The 18,716-nt window shown below is 44.3% G+C and overlaps 1 protein-coding gene across 4 annotated transcripts in view; it reads right to left on the reverse strand.

Annotated features, from left to right (window-relative positions):
* Nucleotides 1–18,716, reverse strand: part of ccdc102a (coiled-coil domain containing 102A) — a 76,322-nt gene that overhangs the window by 5,893 nt on the left and 51,713 nt on the right. For 2 of the 4 annotated variants that reach the window (XM_086106204.1, XM_086106202.1), the window contains 2 exons: nt 11,875–12,045; nt 2,026–2,129 (listed from right to left, as the gene is read on the reverse strand). In XM_086106204.1, the coding sequence (XP_085962330.1) occupies nt 2,026–2,129; nt 11,875–12,045 (275 nt within the window). Of the gene's footprint in view, nt 1–2,025; nt 2,130–4,185; nt 4,455–4,521; nt 4,571–11,874; nt 12,046–18,716 lie in introns of those variants that run through there. The other 2 variants (XM_086106203.1, XM_086106205.1) reach the window with 2 other exon arrangements.

Below are 18,716 nucleotides of genomic sequence, written 5' to 3' on the forward strand. Positions count from 1 at the left end.
CAACTAATGTTGCCCATGTAGAAATGTATTAAGAGGTAAAAAAAACTTTAATAAACACTGAATACAATAGAACAAGTCTGAATAAAATATCTAATCAATTGCATTTTAAGACATTTTTGAAATGGTAAAGAGACTTTATGGACACCATGTATTAAAGCCAATGTCAACTGTGTTAATTACTCTTTCGGTGGGGGCTATGCTGCAGACTACTTCTGATTTGAATTTAATTGATGTAAACGGAGACCTGCTCTCTTACAAAGCCCCTAGGCTTCAAAGTATTCGCTCCTTTGCCTCATTGACTGTTGGAATGCTAGTTAGACCATCACAGACATGCAAATCGCATTCAATGAAGGCTGCAGCTGAGGGGAAGTGTGTCTTTTGCTGTGGAGCAAAGTACTTCGGACCAAAGTTGGCACACCCGGGGGAGAAGTTAGACCCAAAAAGGGGCACAGTCATTCTCGACTCAATTTGATTTTTTGCAGCTGCTGCTTTCTCAGCCAAATAACTTTTGAGCTCAAGCATCTTCTCACTAAAAAGCAGGGGCTTCTCCCCAGGAAGGTTCATGAAGGGACTCTTCCATATAAGTCATATATATAAGTCTGTATACTCCAAAGGGCTGCCGGTGAAAATTGAAAGTTATGGAATTGGAAGAGAAGGAGAGAGAGTTTGTGATTGCTTCGGTAAGCCTCGCTTCCTTTTGAACCTTGACAGGGTTCAGCTGAAATGAAGTGGGGCTTGTGGGTTCATTTACGGTTTATATTCAATGTTAATGTGCTTATCTTCAGACATCTCTTTGCAACACTCAAGTAAATGAAAACATTTATAAACTTTAACACAAGCCTAAGCTATTTTAACTTTATCTGATTGTGGCTGTTGTATGTTTTCTTCTGCTTCCAACTTTATTTTCACTTGAGCTTCCTTCTGTTTCAATACTATCAATGTTTTACTCTTAGTTTCCATTCACTTTTCAATTGATCAAGTTTGGCTTCTTGAGTATGTCGTGGTTGCCGGGCCTTTGCTTGCTGGAGACTGGCAAACGGTTATGCTTCCACATTTTTGTGCTTGATTAAGTACTTCATATTGGTGCTCAAGTCATCACCCATCGTGATGATCATGAACGCCGTGGGCACAAGTGCAGTCGATGATTGCGTGCACGGTTCTAAATTAGCAACCACCAGCTGGTTAAAATTCATTTGGGCATGTGTTGATAAGGGCTCCCGGCCCGGTGGTCCAGTGGTTCGTATGTTGACCTCACAGTGCAAAGGCACCAGGTTCGAGTCCAGCTTGAACTCGAACACCTTCCTGTGTGGAGTGTGCATGTTCTCCCCGTGCCTGCGTGGGTTTTCTCCGGGGACTCCAGTTTCCTCCCACATTCCAAAAACATGCATGGCAGGCTGATTGAACACTCTAAATTGTCCCTTGGTGTGAGTGTGAGCGGGGATGGTGGTTCGTCTCTGTGTGCCCTGCGATTGGCTGGCAACTGGTTCAGGGTGTCCCCCGCCTACTGCCTGAAGACAACTGGGATAGGCTCTAGCACGCCCCGCGACCCTTGTGAGGATAAAGCGGTTCAGAAAATGGATAGATGGATGGATGTGTTGATAAGAATTTACCTGCCAGTTCGGTCAGTGACGCATGAGGCCATTGTGTCAGTCAGATATACTTCGGGTTGGGCATCAAGTCTCAAGACTTGAATGAAACAGGACTATTCTCCTGGGACCGTTCACATTTAAAATTTCCAGTTCCCTGTTGTGGTGCCTCGTCTGCTGCACTTGCCTCAACATGACATGTTCACACATGACGACGTGCATCAGCGATTTGTTTTGAGGGATGACGGAGGGCCCCGGCAAATCAATCAAACAGAAATGTTTGAGAAGATTTATTTTTGTTTAACAGTTTTGGAATGGCTAGACATTTTGCAAAAGAAAGAAAGCTTTAGACACCCTCAATCGGATGTGCATATACGTTTGAGTTAGTGTGTGTGTGTGTGTGTGTGTGTGTGTGTGTGTGTGTGTGTGTGTGTCTTACCTGGACTGTAAATGTTCCAATTGGACCTGCAGGTTCTCGGTCTGCTCTACTTGTTCATCCAAAGACCTCTGGAGTTTCCTTGTCTGGTTATTGGACTCATCCAGCTAACAAATACACACATAATCTTATGAGTATAAAGAAAACAAAAGCACAAAAAAAAAAAAGCCTGGGACAAAAACATCCCCCCCCCCCCACATCCCCCCAAAACAATTCAACCAGTACCCTGGTCAATTAATTCCAGAAAGATTTGCAGCATCTCTTCTCAAAAAAAACTAATAAAATGCCTGTGAATCACAAACGCAGAGTTGTTGTCCTCGACAATATTTTGTATCTCATGTTTGAAGGCTTCTTCAATTCAAATACACTGCTAGGTAGAAAAGCACTATTTATCCTTCCTCTCAGTGGCGTGGCCCAAGCTCAATCTTGGGATGCAAAATGACAAAGAGGCCTCTCTCTGTCCAACTATCTACATCGATATATATATATATATATATATATATATATATATATAGAGAGAGAGAGAGAGAGAGAGAGATAAACATCACAATAAAACACAATAAAAAAAATCACTGTCCAATATAAAACCCAAGTTTGAGATTGTTGGATTTAGTTAAGATGCTAAGGTGCATGGGTCAACAGCTATTTTTTGGTTACCCTGCATGATGACTTTGTTCCCGTAAAAATTTCATAAATTGTGCAAAAAAGAATTATAATGCAACTCTATTTTTTTTTTTCTGCTTGGCTCTGGATGAACGCAGCCGCTTTTTGCTCTGCTCCTGTTCATCTCGCCCTTATCTTTCTGCTTGCTGACTGTGTCTAAATTAGTAGTCCGCAACCCAAAATGTTGAAAGAGCCATATTGGACCAAAAAAACAAATATGTCTGAGTAACAATAAATTAAAAGCCTTATCATGAAGGCAACCCATGCTAATGTATCTATATTAGCAATAAAAGCATACTATCAAAATGACTACCGTATTTTCCGCACAAAAAAAGCGCACTGAAAAGACTTTTCTTAAAAGCTCACAGCGCACCTTAAAACCTGGTGCGCCTTGTGTATGGTCAATACGGTAATATGTCAACTCCAAGATGGCTCTTTGCTGGAGACATGCTTACAATGTTATGACTTGCTGTTGGTTCAGTGAACTGTGTCACTGCTTTATTAAGTTAGTTTTTGTTGCAGCTCCTAAAAAAGGAGAGCGGTAGTGTTGTTTTTTTAAAACGCACACTTTATTAATGGTTTTCACAGACTCAACTAATACAGGTATGTCCGTCCTCTGTGCCTTCTCTTCTTCCGTTCGACTCGAGAGGCAATCATGTTTGTCATTGTTCTATTGGAGCTACGCTCAAGGAAATCCTAAAATGGGGGGGGGGGGGGGGTTTGTAGGGGGGCTACAGAATTTATTTTATGATTTCCTCGCTTGATTTTTGTTTTGTTTTGATGCATTATTTTAAATTTTCGTAGGTTCGTAGTTTCATTGAAGTAATCGTTAATTTACGTTTTTCGGAGGCGGTCATGAACTCCTTTCGAGTCGAACGGAAGGAGCGTAGCTCCATCTAGTGGATGCATTGTAGATTGCGTTTTATAATCCAGTGCATCCAGTATAAACAAATGATAAAATAGGCCATTCATTGAAGGTGCGCCTCATAATCCAGTGCGCCTTTTAGTGCGGAAAAAGTGCGGAAATTGGCTACAAATACACAAACATTCATGAATAAAAATTTGACAATAATGTTGTGTCCAATCCGATCCAATCTGAAAAGTCTTTTCCCCCCTGCGGTTCATCCTGTAGAGCAGGGGTGCCCAAACTTTTTTGACGGAGGATCAACTTTTCGATCAACCAACCTCCCGCGATCGACCCGTTACCGCACACGCGTGCATACGCACACACACACGCATGACGGAATGAGCAACAGCCGTAGCGGCCGTTAAGATGGCATGGGAGCACTTTCGCAGCGTGCTATCGTTCACGTTTACCGTTTAAAAATGCTGCTCTCGGCCGCCAGATTCCCATTTTTTGCAAGTACCCTCGGTGAATTGTACATGAAAGGCTGTTTTTTTGTTGTTGGGTTTTTTTTTTTTACAACAGCCCCCTGACTGACATCCCGCTCTGCTAATAGAAATGTGTGTTGCAGGCTATGATGCAAATGCTCACTGACGAAATGTTGAAAGGTAATATTTATTCAACACATTTTTACAGCATCGGAAAATGTTAATAACGTTTGTGTCATGTTTGTCCTCTTATAGAAACTTTAATTTGAACAAAAAATATATTTCCCTCCCCCATCTTTTTCTATTTTCAAACATTTTTGAAAAAGCTCCAGGGAGCCACTGGGGGGCGCGAAAGAGCTGCAGGTTGCCGACCCCGGGTCTAAGTGTTGGCTTTGGGCTGTCTTCTGTGCGAACTAGTCTCCTGCTGCATTTTTCTTCTGAAAAACAAACCATGGAATTAGGGCAGCTGGATGAAAAATACGCTTGGACACTTGCATTACTTACTGTCTTTCCCAAGCTGGTACGCCCAGGATGTCTCCATGGAGACGATAAGCTTGGCGATGCGGAAAAAAAATAGCACAATATCCTAATCAAACATTGATGTTGTGGCCCGGTCTGATGTGTGTAGAGCTGCAAAGACATTTCTACACAGCAGTCATCGAACCAATCCTGTTTTTCCATCACAGTTTGGTTTCGGGCCGACACAAAAAAGGGCAAAATCCGACTACAATGGACAGTTAGGACTGCGCAAAAAAATCATTGGCACCTCCCAACCACTCTTCAGGACTTGCACACCGCAAGAAACAAGACAAGGGCATGGAAAATCCTATTGGACCCCACACATCCTGCCCACCACCTCTTCCAGTTTTTCCCCTCAGGCAAGCGCTACCGATCCATGCACACCAAATCCAGCAGACATTCAAAAAGCTTCTTCCCTCTAGCCATTAACTCCTTAAACAGTAACCTAAATCTATCGTGGCTCTTTGCAATTTTGCACACCCATGTGGAACAGCATTGCCGCAATAATCATTGCTCTGTACAGCTCTGTTTGTACATGAACCATTCACTGATCTATATTCCACAGCTCCAGACACTTAAAAGTGTTCAAGGACTTTCTGCACAATTGCACTCTAAAAGATGTTCGACAAATAATGCTACTGGTCACTTTAAAATGGTGCAAGGATTTTCTGTCATAGTACAGTAATCCCTCATTTATCGCAGTTAATGGGGACCAAAACCACCCGAGATGAACGAAAATCCGCCAAGTAGCGACCAATTAACAGATACATAAAAAATTAATTGCCCCACGTGGGCCTTTGCGCTTGAGCAGAATGCACTAACACCCCCCCCCCCCACACACACACACACACCAGCGATCATGCAACATACGTGTTTATGATTAGTCAATTAAGGATGATTAGACAATTATGGATGGAAGAGACCTGTTTTTGTTCTTATATGTCTCCTCTCTCTCTCTCTCAGCCACACACACACACGCACACGCACACACGCACACGCACACACTAGCAGTATCGTAAATAACAGATTAAAGATCAATGAGTAACCCACGTGATAAGACAGAAAGAAGATGCACCGGCAATCAACATGGCTTTACATCAGTGGTCCTCAACTAGAAATGCTGTAGGTCCACTTTTTTTTTTTTAACCAATAATGGGGTGCATAAAAATAACAGTTATTCACTTTGCCAGTACACAGCAAATAATGAGAGGTATTGTGTTGAGGCACAGGAACTCTACTTTTGTTAAGTTGTGCCTGCTTAATAATAGTTATAGCCCTTTTAGGGAAATAAGACATTTTTACTTTAACTTTGTTAAACAGTAGTTGTCTTTTTTTCCCTTAATTTTGTCACGGTTCTGATTTCGGTCTGGCCAGCAGGTGGCATGAGCGGACTTCTGTGCATACCTGCTGCCAATCTATGATTAGTAGACTCTGTATTTAAGGACTCCTCTGCCGTGCACCTGTTGTCGGAGTATTGTTTATTTAGACCTCGTCGTGTTTCGCTTGTGTATTCTCGGTACCCATGGTTTAGTAAGTACTGATTTTGTTTTGTGATTGGGCTTCCTTGCGTGTATTTTTGATACATTGTTTTTTGTTTGTATTCGCGGTCTTTATTTTTCTCCCTTGCCTTTTGTGCAAGCGCTTTTTGTTCTTCGTTTTATTTGCCCTCTGGTCCTTGTTGTGACCAGCGCTTTATGTTCCCTCTTTATCGGTGCGATTTTTGCATTAAAATATATTTTTCTACGGAGACTTTGTTTACGCCTACAATTTAGGATCCAAACTAAACTCGGCTTGTCCGAGACGTAACAAATTTAAACAAAAACAAAACAAAATACTAATTTTACCAAAATAAATACTAAACATGAAAACAAAAATATACTTTTCATTTGTACAATTCCCCTTTTCACATCCCCTCTGAAATCACTGAAAAATATATCAGAAGAGGAGTTAAGAACCATTTTAAATACTGACACAAGGGAGCACAGGAATGTGCAGTGCTGTTTTTCCACTAAAGGTGAATGCAATGTCTGAGGCATGCAAATATTATTTGAGGACGCCATTGTGATGTTCATTTACCATGTTGCGGTGTTCTGCTGTTAAACAGCTGCAAAGATCCCCGGGTCGACGGGAAGAACACTGCACACAATCGAAACCTCCCGCGATTCGTCTTGTCTAATTGTCTGTGTGCGGCTCTCCTGGGCTGAAGCTGTGAGCACACTGTGGCGTCGCGGATGCGTCTGTTTCCTGACACAATCATCCATTTTGAATGCGTGTGTATTGGGATAGATGCGTGCTGACGCTTATGTATGGGCACACCTTAAGTTCAGAGGAGCCAATCAGCGCATCGTATATGCTGACGCTTATGTATGGGCACACCTTCAGTTCAGAGGAGCCAATCAACGCATCGTTATCGCCGACATGCCCTACTCAGCCAGGGTCTCCAGTTAGTCAAACATTATACACACAAAGTCGCGCTGCTGCACTCCTCTGCATTACATCTGTTAGTGCACGCAAAGAATACAACGGATAATTTTAACAAGCGATCGCAGTAATGCGCAGATTATAATCCAAAAATGTAAAATGTATAACGTAAAAATCACTTTATAATTTATTATTTTATACAATTTGCCGAGGGTCTGGACAGAGGAGGTCCTGACAGAGGAGGTCGGCGGTCCGGTCGTGGATCGCGGTCCGCCAGTTGAGGAAGGCTGCTTTACATTTTCTCAGCCCCCCCACCCCCACCCCACATGTACTGTACCTGTATATGTTGCTCTATGTGACTCACTGTTGTTTTGCTGACTTTCACTGCTTCTCGCGGACCGTTTGCGGACTTTAAATAAAAATTTTTTTTTTTTTTTTTTTTAATGAATATGTTTGAAACAATCCGCGATGCACCGAAGCTGCGACAACGAACCGCGAAATAGCGAGGAATCACTGTATTGCATTCTACCACTGATCATTTTAGCCCTGCTTGAGACTTTGCACATTGTCTCACAGCTGCCATTGGGTGGTATGACTTCACGACGGTACCCTTACATTACGGAAAGTCTTTCGATACCTATTTGTCATGTCCTTGTTTATAGAAGCTGCTAGTTATTGATGATACTAGTGTAGCCTGAACTACCGGAGACAAATTCCTTGTGTGTTCTACATACTTGGCCAATAAAGATGATTGTGATTCTGATTCTAACACTCACCACTGACTCAGTTGATTATTATTTTTTTTTTTTTTGCAGCTGAATGTATTTTTTTGGGACTTTTTGAGAGGATTTTTTTGTTACAGATTTTATTTACATTTAATATTTTTAACCTCAAACATTTTGAAATGTTGAATTTTTTTAAAATTTTAGAATGTTGAATTTCTATGCTGAAAAAAAAAATCAGCGAGAGGAATTCTGATGTTAATTAAAAAATTCAGGGTTAGTAATTTCAATTCAAACTCCTATGGCCCAGTTACACTTCCATTGACTTGTTGCCACAAGGGAGAGAGAAGCTGATGCAGGAAACATTTTCCAGAACGACACAAGCATTTCCAGGACATTTCACATTTTACATGTGTTTTCCATTACAGGTTTTCGGAGGACGTGTGAACCTGTGCAATCTTTGAACAGGTGAAGGCTATTCAGCAAGAGCATTCAGAAGAGGAAGATGAAACAAAGGAAGCGGATCCTTCTGCAATGATAAAATAAATGCACAGCAAATGGAGTGATGTGCAAGTATTTATCAAAAAGCACCACCCTCATAAAATGGTGGCTGACAGCTATTGCTATTTAAAATGATCATGTGTGGCCCATTTTTGGAAAAAAATAATCTAAAACCTTTTTATTACTTTCTGCTTGGCTCTCGACGAAGGCGGACGCTTTTTTGCTCTGCTCCTGCCCCCCCCCCCTCCCTTTGCTTGCCACTCAGTCTATGTGCTGTCCTTGTGCTGTCTTTTCCTAGCCTCCGCTGTATTTTTCATCCTAAAAACAAACCATGGAATTGGTTGGCTGGTCTCTTGATGCAATCGACAAAATTTTCTCGACGAGAAGAGCAGGCAGTGGGGAGCCTGCTTGCCCCTTGGGACATTTACTGCCGGGTACACCCTAGATCCATTGAGGAAGCAGAGAATGGTGTGCCTGTCAATACTGTCCGTTGAGGAGGAAGAAGACATCTACATTATCGACCTTCTGATAGCAGGTATGCTGCAGTTTGGTGTTAGCAGTTTCCTGTTCTATCGCAAAATCCAACCGACGGGAGCAGCTTTATTGGAAGTGAAGAAGCTGCCGGTCATTGTCGATGGTCGAGCGCGAATGTCCAACACTCAGACTCAAGCGGTGACTGAGCTCAACCGCAATTGCGGTTCTGGAGCGTCTCCGTACGATCGACAACAACATGGAGAAGTTGGAATTCTCTCTTCGAAAAGGAATTGAGGATTTGGCTGATCGGCGCCAGTGAAGGGATACAGCCACGGACTCAAGGCCACCTGAAATTGTTGGCGGCCGTCCCTCCAAAACAAACAACGCTATTTGGACCCCTTTCCCCTGGATGGAAGGTATGCACGGAAGCTAGTGCCCCCACCATCACCCCCTCCTTCTCGGCCATGGACTGATAAGCCAGGACTGTCTTCATGAGCAGAGCTTGACGAAGCAGCTGCGGCCTGTTCACGCATACACAGCCAGACAATCACACGTACATACACATCCTTATCATCACCGTTTTCATCGTTCCTATTCTTTTCCCCCGCGACGTGGAATAATCTGCGGAGCGCTCGGTGGACCGTGCAGCTGGTCAGACGGGCCGCGTCGCGGTCGCCCCCCCCCCCCCCCCCTCCCATTCATCCGCCCCCTCATTACATGTTATGTCTTGTGACTTGTTGTAACTGTCATATGCTTATTTATGTGCTCGGGTCTTTTTTTTTTTATCCTGGACTTAAATTATCCTCAGAAGAGGATAGTTCGAGCGTGTTTTTTTTCCCCCTCTCCCTACCTAGTGGTTTCCTTTCTGAACTCTGACTGTAAATTTCCCCATTGTGGGACAAATAAAGGATATCTTAAATCTTAAATCATTTCTTGGGGGGGGGGGGATCATAAAAAAACCCTAATTATAAAATACACAGATAAAAGAAATACATGAAATAAGATTTTTTTGGAAGCAGATTTTCACACTGTAAGAGCTGCTGTCCTTTTCCCCTCTTTGCTTAAAGTTAAAGCGCATAAAGCACTTCAGTTTGTTTCACAATGTTATTAACAAACAGACGTTACAAAACAATAGAGACCTCACAGCAATCGCTGCCCGGACCTTCATAATGAAATGCTGAAAGGATTTTGAATTGTATTGAATTAATTGATTAGAAGCAAATGTAAATATAATGGCAAAGCTACCGTATTTTCACGACCATTCGACGCACCGTATGGTTGGGCGCAGTCTCATTAATGGGTGCTATTTCTGTATTTTACACATAGACAAAACGCACTGTATTATTGGGCGCAATTTTAAAGTGGTAAAACATACGCCAGCTTAAACATACGGCATGCATGCGCGCACGCTAAAAACACGTTAGCTTGTAGCATACGGTAGCATGCCAAGACATACAGATACAAGCTAAAAACACGTTTTTAAAAAGGCAACGGAAAACTGAGTTCCGTTGTATTTTATTTAGCCATTGTACAATGTACTCACGTTTTTCGATCAATCATCACCCAGAAATCCATCAAAGTCCTCATCCTCTGTATCAGAATTGAACAATTGTGCAAGTACCGGTAATCCATCAAAAACGCCGTGTTCCCTCTCGTTGTCAGTCACTCTCATTGCCATGTGGCTCCACAGAAATTATGCCGGCTTTGCCAAAAACTCGAACAACAGTGCAAGCAGACACGTTCGTCCAAGCAGCCACAATCCATTCGCAAATTGTGGCGTAACTCGCCCGGCGCTGCCTCTCACTCTTTGTAAAGTTGTGTTTGCCATCGATCATTCATTGTTCCCATGCCGCTCGCAACTTTACTTTGAACGCCCGGTTGATGCCGATGTCCAGCGGTTGGAGTTCTTTAGTCAAGCCTCTGGGAATAACGGCAAGCTCAGAGTTCATTTGCTTGAATTGGTTTTTCACCGCTGCTGTGAGATGGGCACGCATGCCAAAAGCATAACCGATGGCTTGAAGTTTGAACTGAGCTTTGTAGGCGTGTCTCTTTATATAATTTATTTTCGGGGGTTCTTAGAAACCAAAACCAAAGTTGTTCTGCAACAATGCACATAGCCACACTCTATACAGGTGTTGGTACCTGCTTGTACCTACCCTTTAGCGTCCACTTACACGCCCACCCTTCACTGATTGGCGGACTTCTTCCCCGCATGCCTGTCACTCACGTCTGCCTTTTCTCGCTTTCTCTCCATATATGTATATATACACGCCCACCCTTCACTGATTGGCGGACTTCTTCCCCGCATGCCTGTCACTCACGTCTGCCTTTTCTCGCTCTTTCTCTCCATATATGTATATATACACGCCCACCCTTCACTGATTGGCCGACTTCTTTGCCGCATGCCAGTCCACAGTCACTTCCGCCTTTTCTCTATATAAACAGCGTGTCGGCTGTCAGTCAGGTTTTGGAACTCAGCGCATAGACAAGACGCTCCGCATCATAAGGCGTCCTGTCCATTTTGGAGAAAATTTTAGACTTTTAATGGCGCCTTATAGTCGTGAAAATACGGTACTTATATATTACAACAACAGATACTTTGCTTCAAGCAATGTTCTCGATTTGGACCTTTTCAAATCTTATGCCGAGTTCACAACACACAACTTTTTTTTGTTGTTCATGATGTTCGCTATGTTAGGTCAAGAGACATGGTGTCAGAAATTTGTCCTCCTGTTTTGGAACAGAGGTGTAGACACAGCTCAGACCCCACCCGCCCGATCATCACAAGCTGCTGCAGGACAAAAAGAAAAGAGTTGAGGCAGTAGGGAAAAAGTTGGTGGGCTTGCAGGGGGTGACAGGACACAAGGGCGATTACACGCCAAGGCTTGGCTTGGTGGGAAAAATTAGTGCATTGTGTGCTCTCCCGGCGAGTGTTGCATGCCGGGAGCGCATGCCTGATATTTTGGTCAGAAAATAGTGTAGGCTCGAATTATCCAAGAACAAATTTGTGGCTAGTGAAAATGCTGAGTGGATCAGAACAATGAGAATTTGCTAGCCAAAGGAGCTGGTGAGCAACAATGTTTATGTCAAGCCCGGGCCATGTACATTTGGTGAAGTAGTCGGAGTTGAAAGATTTGGAATAGTGGATAACAAAATTATGGGAGTCACTGTTTTACAATATTACCGATCAAACAAAACTTCACCAAGCTTTAGTTCTTACCTCATCTTCGGCCTGTCCTAATTCTCTTTTTAACTCTTCAACCCGCAGTCGCAGTTTTTTGACTTCAGCTTCATGGCCCTCTACCCTCCTGTTTGCATGGGCTAGCTCGACCGTCTTATCCTGGAACTGCTTCTTCAACTTTGCATGAACGTGACGAAGATCAGCCAAGTCCTAAATGCACAAAAACAAACCAAGAGTGAGGCGAATGACAAATCATGTTCTATGGGAATGGGGACCCACGCTGCCATTTCGGGCTGAACCCGAGCAGGCTCCATGGGTGTAGGCCCGGCTACCAGGTGCTTGCCAGCAAGGAGATCTGAACCCAAGTGGAGGAGTTTAAGTATCTTGGGGTCTTGTTCACAAGTGAGGGCAGGAGGGAGCGAGAGATCGACAGGTGAATCGGTGCAGCGTCTGCTGTGATGCAGACTTTGTATCGGTTTGTTGTGGTGAAGAAGGAGCTGGGCCAAAAGGCGAAACTCTCAATTTACCGGTCGATCTACGTTCCAACCCTCACCTATGGTCACAAGTAGTGATGGGTCCGTGAGGCCTCATGAGGCGTGTCGACACACTGACACATTGTGTTGATACTGTGCTGGTACTGTGTCGCTGACCACTGCCACCTGCTGGACCGTCAAAATCCCTGCAGCCAACCCACTTGACAGACTGAACTGACTGATTTGATTATAAAGTGTAGACAATATCATTCACATCCACGCATTCATATTGTATCATTCAATGTGTTTCAATCATGTGAAAATCATGTGAATGAGGATGCTTGTGGGCTTTGTCTTCACAATTTTTTATTTAGAAAAATAAGATACTCCATGTTAAGGAGGTGCGAATGACAAAGAATAGCCGGTAAACTCGTGCAATAATTGTCACGTTACGCACAAAGCAGAAAAGGAACCGCTTCGTACGTAACAGAAAAACAAGAATAAGTGGATCCCCGAAATAGCAGACACTGACAAGGACTTGGTCATAAAAATAATGTTTATTATAAACAAAAACTCTGTCTAATAGAAAACAGAAAACGCTGGTAAATAACGAGAACCAGGAAATGATATAAACGCGACAACAAAAAGCGCTTGCAAAAAACGGCAAGGAAAATGATTAGGCAAATACTAGAATACGCATGCACTTAGAATGCTCACAAGGAGACGTCGAAAAATTGTAACAATCAGCAATAGTATACGAGTAGCGCTTTCAATACATGGGCAACAGCAGTGGCACGGCATGGATTACTCCGGCAAGGAGTCGACAGCCGGAGCGCCTAGATATAGCAGGTGTAATCACAGACAAATAGGCAGCAGGTGTGCAGGCAGCCGAATGAACGCCTGCCACCTGCTGCCAAATATGGAACATGACAATAATAAGACACGTTTAGATGATCACTTCAGGCATATTTATTCTATTGCCAAAACAACTTGGCAGCACGGCGTAACACGAACCGTGGCCATGAGTATAGCGTCTGCTTACTAAAGGCGAAAGTTGGGTTCATATGTACATCCGGTATGTTTCTTCACAATAAAAGGGGTGAGTAAGAGCGCTATATATAACAAATCCTTAACACTCCAGTGTTTTAAATTTCAGTTTGTTGCGTTTCTTGCATGCTATATCCCCTGTGTGGAGAACACACACACAATGGAATAAGACATGCCAAAAATCCGAGAGGCACTTGGTGAGGCAAGGAGATTTGAATAAATACCTTATTCTCCAAAAGGAGATCAAAATGGCTCTACACGGCGGGCAATTTGCGTTTGTCCGGAAGCTGCTCCATAATATGCACGTACTGTAGCAACATCACTCAAGTGATGCGCGCCTCGCAGTCGATAGTCCGCTGCACTCTGCTGTGCGCGCGAGCACGTACTCACGGCGCCGATGCAACCCACGTCACATATTAATTGCCCTGCAGGTACACATCATGTACACCTGACATGCGTTGTGTTGCAAAAAAAAATGCATGCCATGCATGTGTAATACCCCTTGTGGCATGCATTTGTTTTTGCAACACAACGCATGTCAGGTGTACATGATGTGTACCTGCAGGCCACAAGGGTTTTAAAGAAGCTTTGAACTACGACAACAGCTGAGATAGCCTAGCCGACACGACGCTTGAAGTCAGACAGACACGTTTTTCTGATAATCTGTGTGTTGTCCTTTTTGCCTAAATATATATTTTTATTCGAACGAGGGTGAGATCAGGCTTGTTTCGGCAGGCGGCATCGTGTCGCTAGACGCACGTCCTTATAAACACTGTGTGGTGGGCTTTTGCTGCGTCGACGCAGCCTGGACTGCGTTGACACAGTTCATGTGTTGATCACGTGATCATCACGAAGCAGCACACGCACCGACACGTGGATTGCTCTGTGAGCTCGACTCATGCGTTGACGCATCGGTGCTGCTTGGACCCTCACAAGCTATGGGTCGTGACCGATAAAACGATATCCCGGATACAAGTGTCCGAAATGACTTTTCTCCGCAGGGTGTCCAGACTATCCCTTAGAGATAAGGTGAGAAGCTCGGTCATTGAGGAGGTGCTCAGAGTCGAGCCGCTTCTCCTGAACGTCGAGAGGAGACAGATGAGGTGGCTCGGGCATCTGATTAGGATGCCTCCTGGACACCTACCCAGTGGGGTGTTCTGAGCATGTCCCATCCCCAGGAGGCCCCGAGGACGACCCAGGACACTTTGCAGAGACCATGTCTCCCAGCTGGCCTGGGAAGACCTCGGGATTCCCGGAAAGAGCTGGAAGAAGTGGCTGGGGAGAGAGAAGTCTGGGTTTTCCTGCTAATGCTGCTGCCCCCGCGACCCAACTTACTTACTTATCCAGGTAAAGATTTTGCAATGCCAAGCAGACTTCAGACTGTTCAAACTGTTCTTGAGCCTGGTGGTTTTAGCACAGAGACATCGCAGTCTCCTCTAATGATCTTCTCAGGTGCTCTCACAATGCGCTGCAGACTCTTTTTTCAGGACACGGTGCAAGCGCCGTACCACACGGTGATGCAACTGGTCAAGATGCTCTCAATGGTGCCTCTATAGAATGTCTGCATCATGGCGGCGGGGCTCTTACTCTCCTCAGTTTGCGGAGGAAGTACTGGCGCTGGTGGGCTTTTTTGGCCACTGAGGTAGTATTTAGGCTCCAGGTCAGGTCTTCAGAGATGTGCACACCAAGGAACTTGGTGCTACTCACCCTCTCCACTGTGGCGCTGTCGATGGTCAGTGGAGCATGCTGGGTGTGTGTTGTTCTGAAGTCCACAACAATCTCCTTCGTTTTTTCCACATTCAGGTGGAGATTGTTGTCCTTGCACCACAGGGCCAGCCTGTTCACCTCACTCCTGTAGATCGTCTCATCGTTGTTGTTGATGAGACCCACCACAGTCGTGTCGTCTGCAAACTTAATGAAGAGGTTGGAGCAGGATGAGGGAGTGTAGTTGTGGGTCAGCAGAGTGAAGAGGAGTGGGCTCAGCACACATCCTTGGGTGGCCCCTGTGTTCATCATGATGGTGCCGGAGGTATTTCTGCCTACCCGAACTGCCTGTGGCCTCCCCGTCAAAATGTCCTGCAGCCAGTTACACATGGAGGTGTTGAGCCCCAGGTGGGACAGTTTGTGGATGAGCCATTGCGGGATGATGGTGTTGAATGCTGAGCTGAAGTCGATGAACAGCATTCTGACGTGTGAGTCCTCGGTCTCCAGGTGGGTGAGGGCTGAGTGGAGGGCAATGAAGATGGCATATGCAATCGATCGATTAGGCCAATATGCGAACTGGTAAGGGTCCAGGGTGGGGGGGGGGGGAGCAGACTTAATGTGCTGCATGACTAACCGCTCAAAGCACTTCATAAGAATGGGGGTGAGTGCGACCGGGCGGTAGTTATTGTAGCTGGAGGGGGACGACTTTTTCGGGACCAGGATAATGGTGGTGGTTTTGAGGCATGTGGGGACAACAGCCTGGCTCAGTGAGGTGTTGAAATGTCAGTGAAGACATCTGTGACCTCCTCAGCACAGTCTTTCAGGACATGACCAGGGATGGTGTCAGGTCAGCTGAGCTAAAGTTCCTAAATAGCAGTCTGGCATATGCCACCCTACTCTCAAGATGCCTCAAAAGAAAGTGCCGAATAGTAGACACGGCATCACTCGTACTACAATTTTTAGTGTAGGCAAATTGATATTGATACATTGTAGTTTCCACCTCCTTGCATAGTTTCTCTACAATGATCTTCTCTAACCCTTTCATCACATTGGAGGTTAAGATCACTGGTCTATAATCGTTGTCATCCTGTGGACAGAGTTTTTTAGGAACCAGAATTATAATCGATTTCTTCCAGAGCCACAACACCTCTGTGTCTACACACAGCTGGAAGAGAGGATGCCAGGCCGGTGTTCGTTCCTCAGCGAAAGTTTTTAATAAATAAGCAGACATATTGTCTGGTCGTGTGGCTTTGTTTACACACAGTGATTTAAAAACCTGGGTAACATTAGCTGAGTCGATTAACACCCTCTTATTAAAATCAACAACTGCAGATTGCGCCGCAATTCAGTACACTCTTTGGAAGTGTCAACTTCAAAACGCATGTAGAAATCATTTAGCTCCCTTGCCCTCACTTTCTCATCGTGAGCCGACAGGGGCTTCTTCCTAGTGCCCATGTTTGTCATGGTGCAAATTGAGTCCCGCAATCTCTTTGCGTTTGAATTAGACAGGGCTTGCTCTGCCCACTCTTTGTGTTTCAGGGATGAGAGTGGCGAGTGATGAAAAAAGCGGAAGGGGTCGTGGCCGGGATGGGTGGCGGGGCCACTTACAAAAGTGGCACTAAACATGCTGAAGATGAAGTGTATTCAATTCACACACTATTTGAAACTTAAACAGAAAAAAATCCCAAGATTGTTCACTATTCTTTCAAGTGAAAATTTGTGCAATTTTGCTTATGCATTCCTGGTGAGCACCAACATGTAACTTCAAATTTGCTGCTCAAAATCAAAACTAAAAAAGGAAACACATTCCCTGCCATATTTAAGATTTGTTCATTACTTGTATTCATAAAGTGCTGTGTAAATGTGATAAAAAGCTGTTGATTCTTACCTCATACAGTGAGAGTGAAGTCCCACACTGTTTACTATATATGGGTTATGAATGTATTTTATTATATAAAGTGAATGTCTATTTACAGTATATACAACAATATACAGTTTCATAAGGTAGAATACTTGATTTTCTCTTCATTTTAAGCTTTTTAGCAAGCGCTAAAAGCTTATTGGTCCTCTCTGTCTTTTTCCACTCTCTTTTTAGCCAACTCCTCTTGTTTTTACACATGCTCCAGGCTGCCGAAAAGCGCTTGAGATCGAGTAGTTACTTTTCAGTAGAAATGTCTATTTTCGGTGTTTCACCGAGGTTGCGTGACTCTGTAAAGCTTTCCATCCTCTCGATCAGTATAGAATGACATCGTCACACACTGTACACAGAGCTTTACCGGCGACATCGAGCTTTTTCATGAAATCCGACACAAGCACTCTTTACTGTTTCCTACTGGGGACACCGTCAGCTTTCTATCCAACCAGTCCCATCGAAACGTGGTTTTCAGATCCGCATCTATCTGACGCACTTTAGCTTCGTCACGAGTCTTGATCACATTCGGCATTCGCGAGAAAGGGGTTTAGGAAGGCGAACACGGATTGGTTGTGATTTGCGTTTGCCGATATAGCGACCAATCACAACTAGTAAGACATTGGTTTTAGCCCATATAGGATGTAACGACAAACTAACACTCTGCGATAAAAAACGGGATTCAAAATGGATGCTTGCAAAAGTTATTTGTAAACATTACAAGCCTCTCCCCCAGAATTCTTTTTACGGATTTGGAACAATATAAAATAGGTCCATTTCGACTGGAAAAAAAGCGGAATTCCGCCAAAAAGCGGAAAAATCTCATCCCTGTGTTTAGACCAGGGGTGGGCAAACTTTTTGGCTCGGGGGCCGTATTGACTTTTAAAATTTGACAGAAGGGCCAGGTCAGCACGAGCTATGGTACATTAAAAAAAAAAAAATGCATTTGTTGACAGTCCATATCAAACATCAACAGAACAAAAGCATGAAAGTACGGTATTAATATAGTTTGCCTAGCTTTGGTTTAGACTGTGCTGCTCTCGTTGTCGGTTGAGATCCTTCTGGGCCAACTTCAGCCCAGCGGTGTCACCTAGCCTATGGGCTCTTTTCTTCCTTTTTTAAATGACAACAGTGTTGTTGATGACCTATTTTAGCCTGTGCATTGCTGCAGATGGGTTGTGATCAGACCAGTAGAAGTAGAGCGATACATGGGTCCTAGGTGGTCGAAAAGATCCCCCCCCCCCGGGCCGGATTAAAAAGACCAACGGGCCGGATTCGGCCCGTGGGCCGTAGTTTGCCTAGCTTTGGTTTAGACTGTGCTGCTCTCGTTGTCGGTTGAGATCCTTCTGGGCCAACTTCAGCCCAGCGGTGTCACCGAGCCTATGGGCTCTTTTCTTCCTTCTTATGCATTCAATAACTTCCTTCATAATATACGGCTTATTGTTTGCATATATTTTTACCGTTTTTGAGGGATAATGTGCATGCAGAAGGAGACATAATCTGTTATTACGTCTGCAGGCTCATGAACATGTTCATTTTGTAAGTAGAGGTACCACTGTACAATTTAATTTATAATCTGTAATTCTTTTGTGGGCGGCCCGGTGGTCCAGTGGTTAGCACGTCGGCTTCACAGTGCAGAGGTACCGGGTTCAATTCCAGCTCCGGCCTCCCTGTGTGGAGTTTGCATGTTCTCCCCAGGCCTGCGTGGGTTTTCTCCGGGTGCTCCGGTTTCCTCCCACATTCCAAAA

Source organism: Hippocampus guttulatus, chromosome 3 (assembly GCF_054856545.1).
Source record: "Hippocampus guttulatus isolate MCC_2025c chromosome 3, RoL_Hgut_1.0, whole genome shotgun sequence".
Classification (NCBI taxonomy): Eukaryota; Metazoa; Chordata; class Actinopteri; order Syngnathiformes; family Syngnathidae; genus Hippocampus; species Hippocampus guttulatus.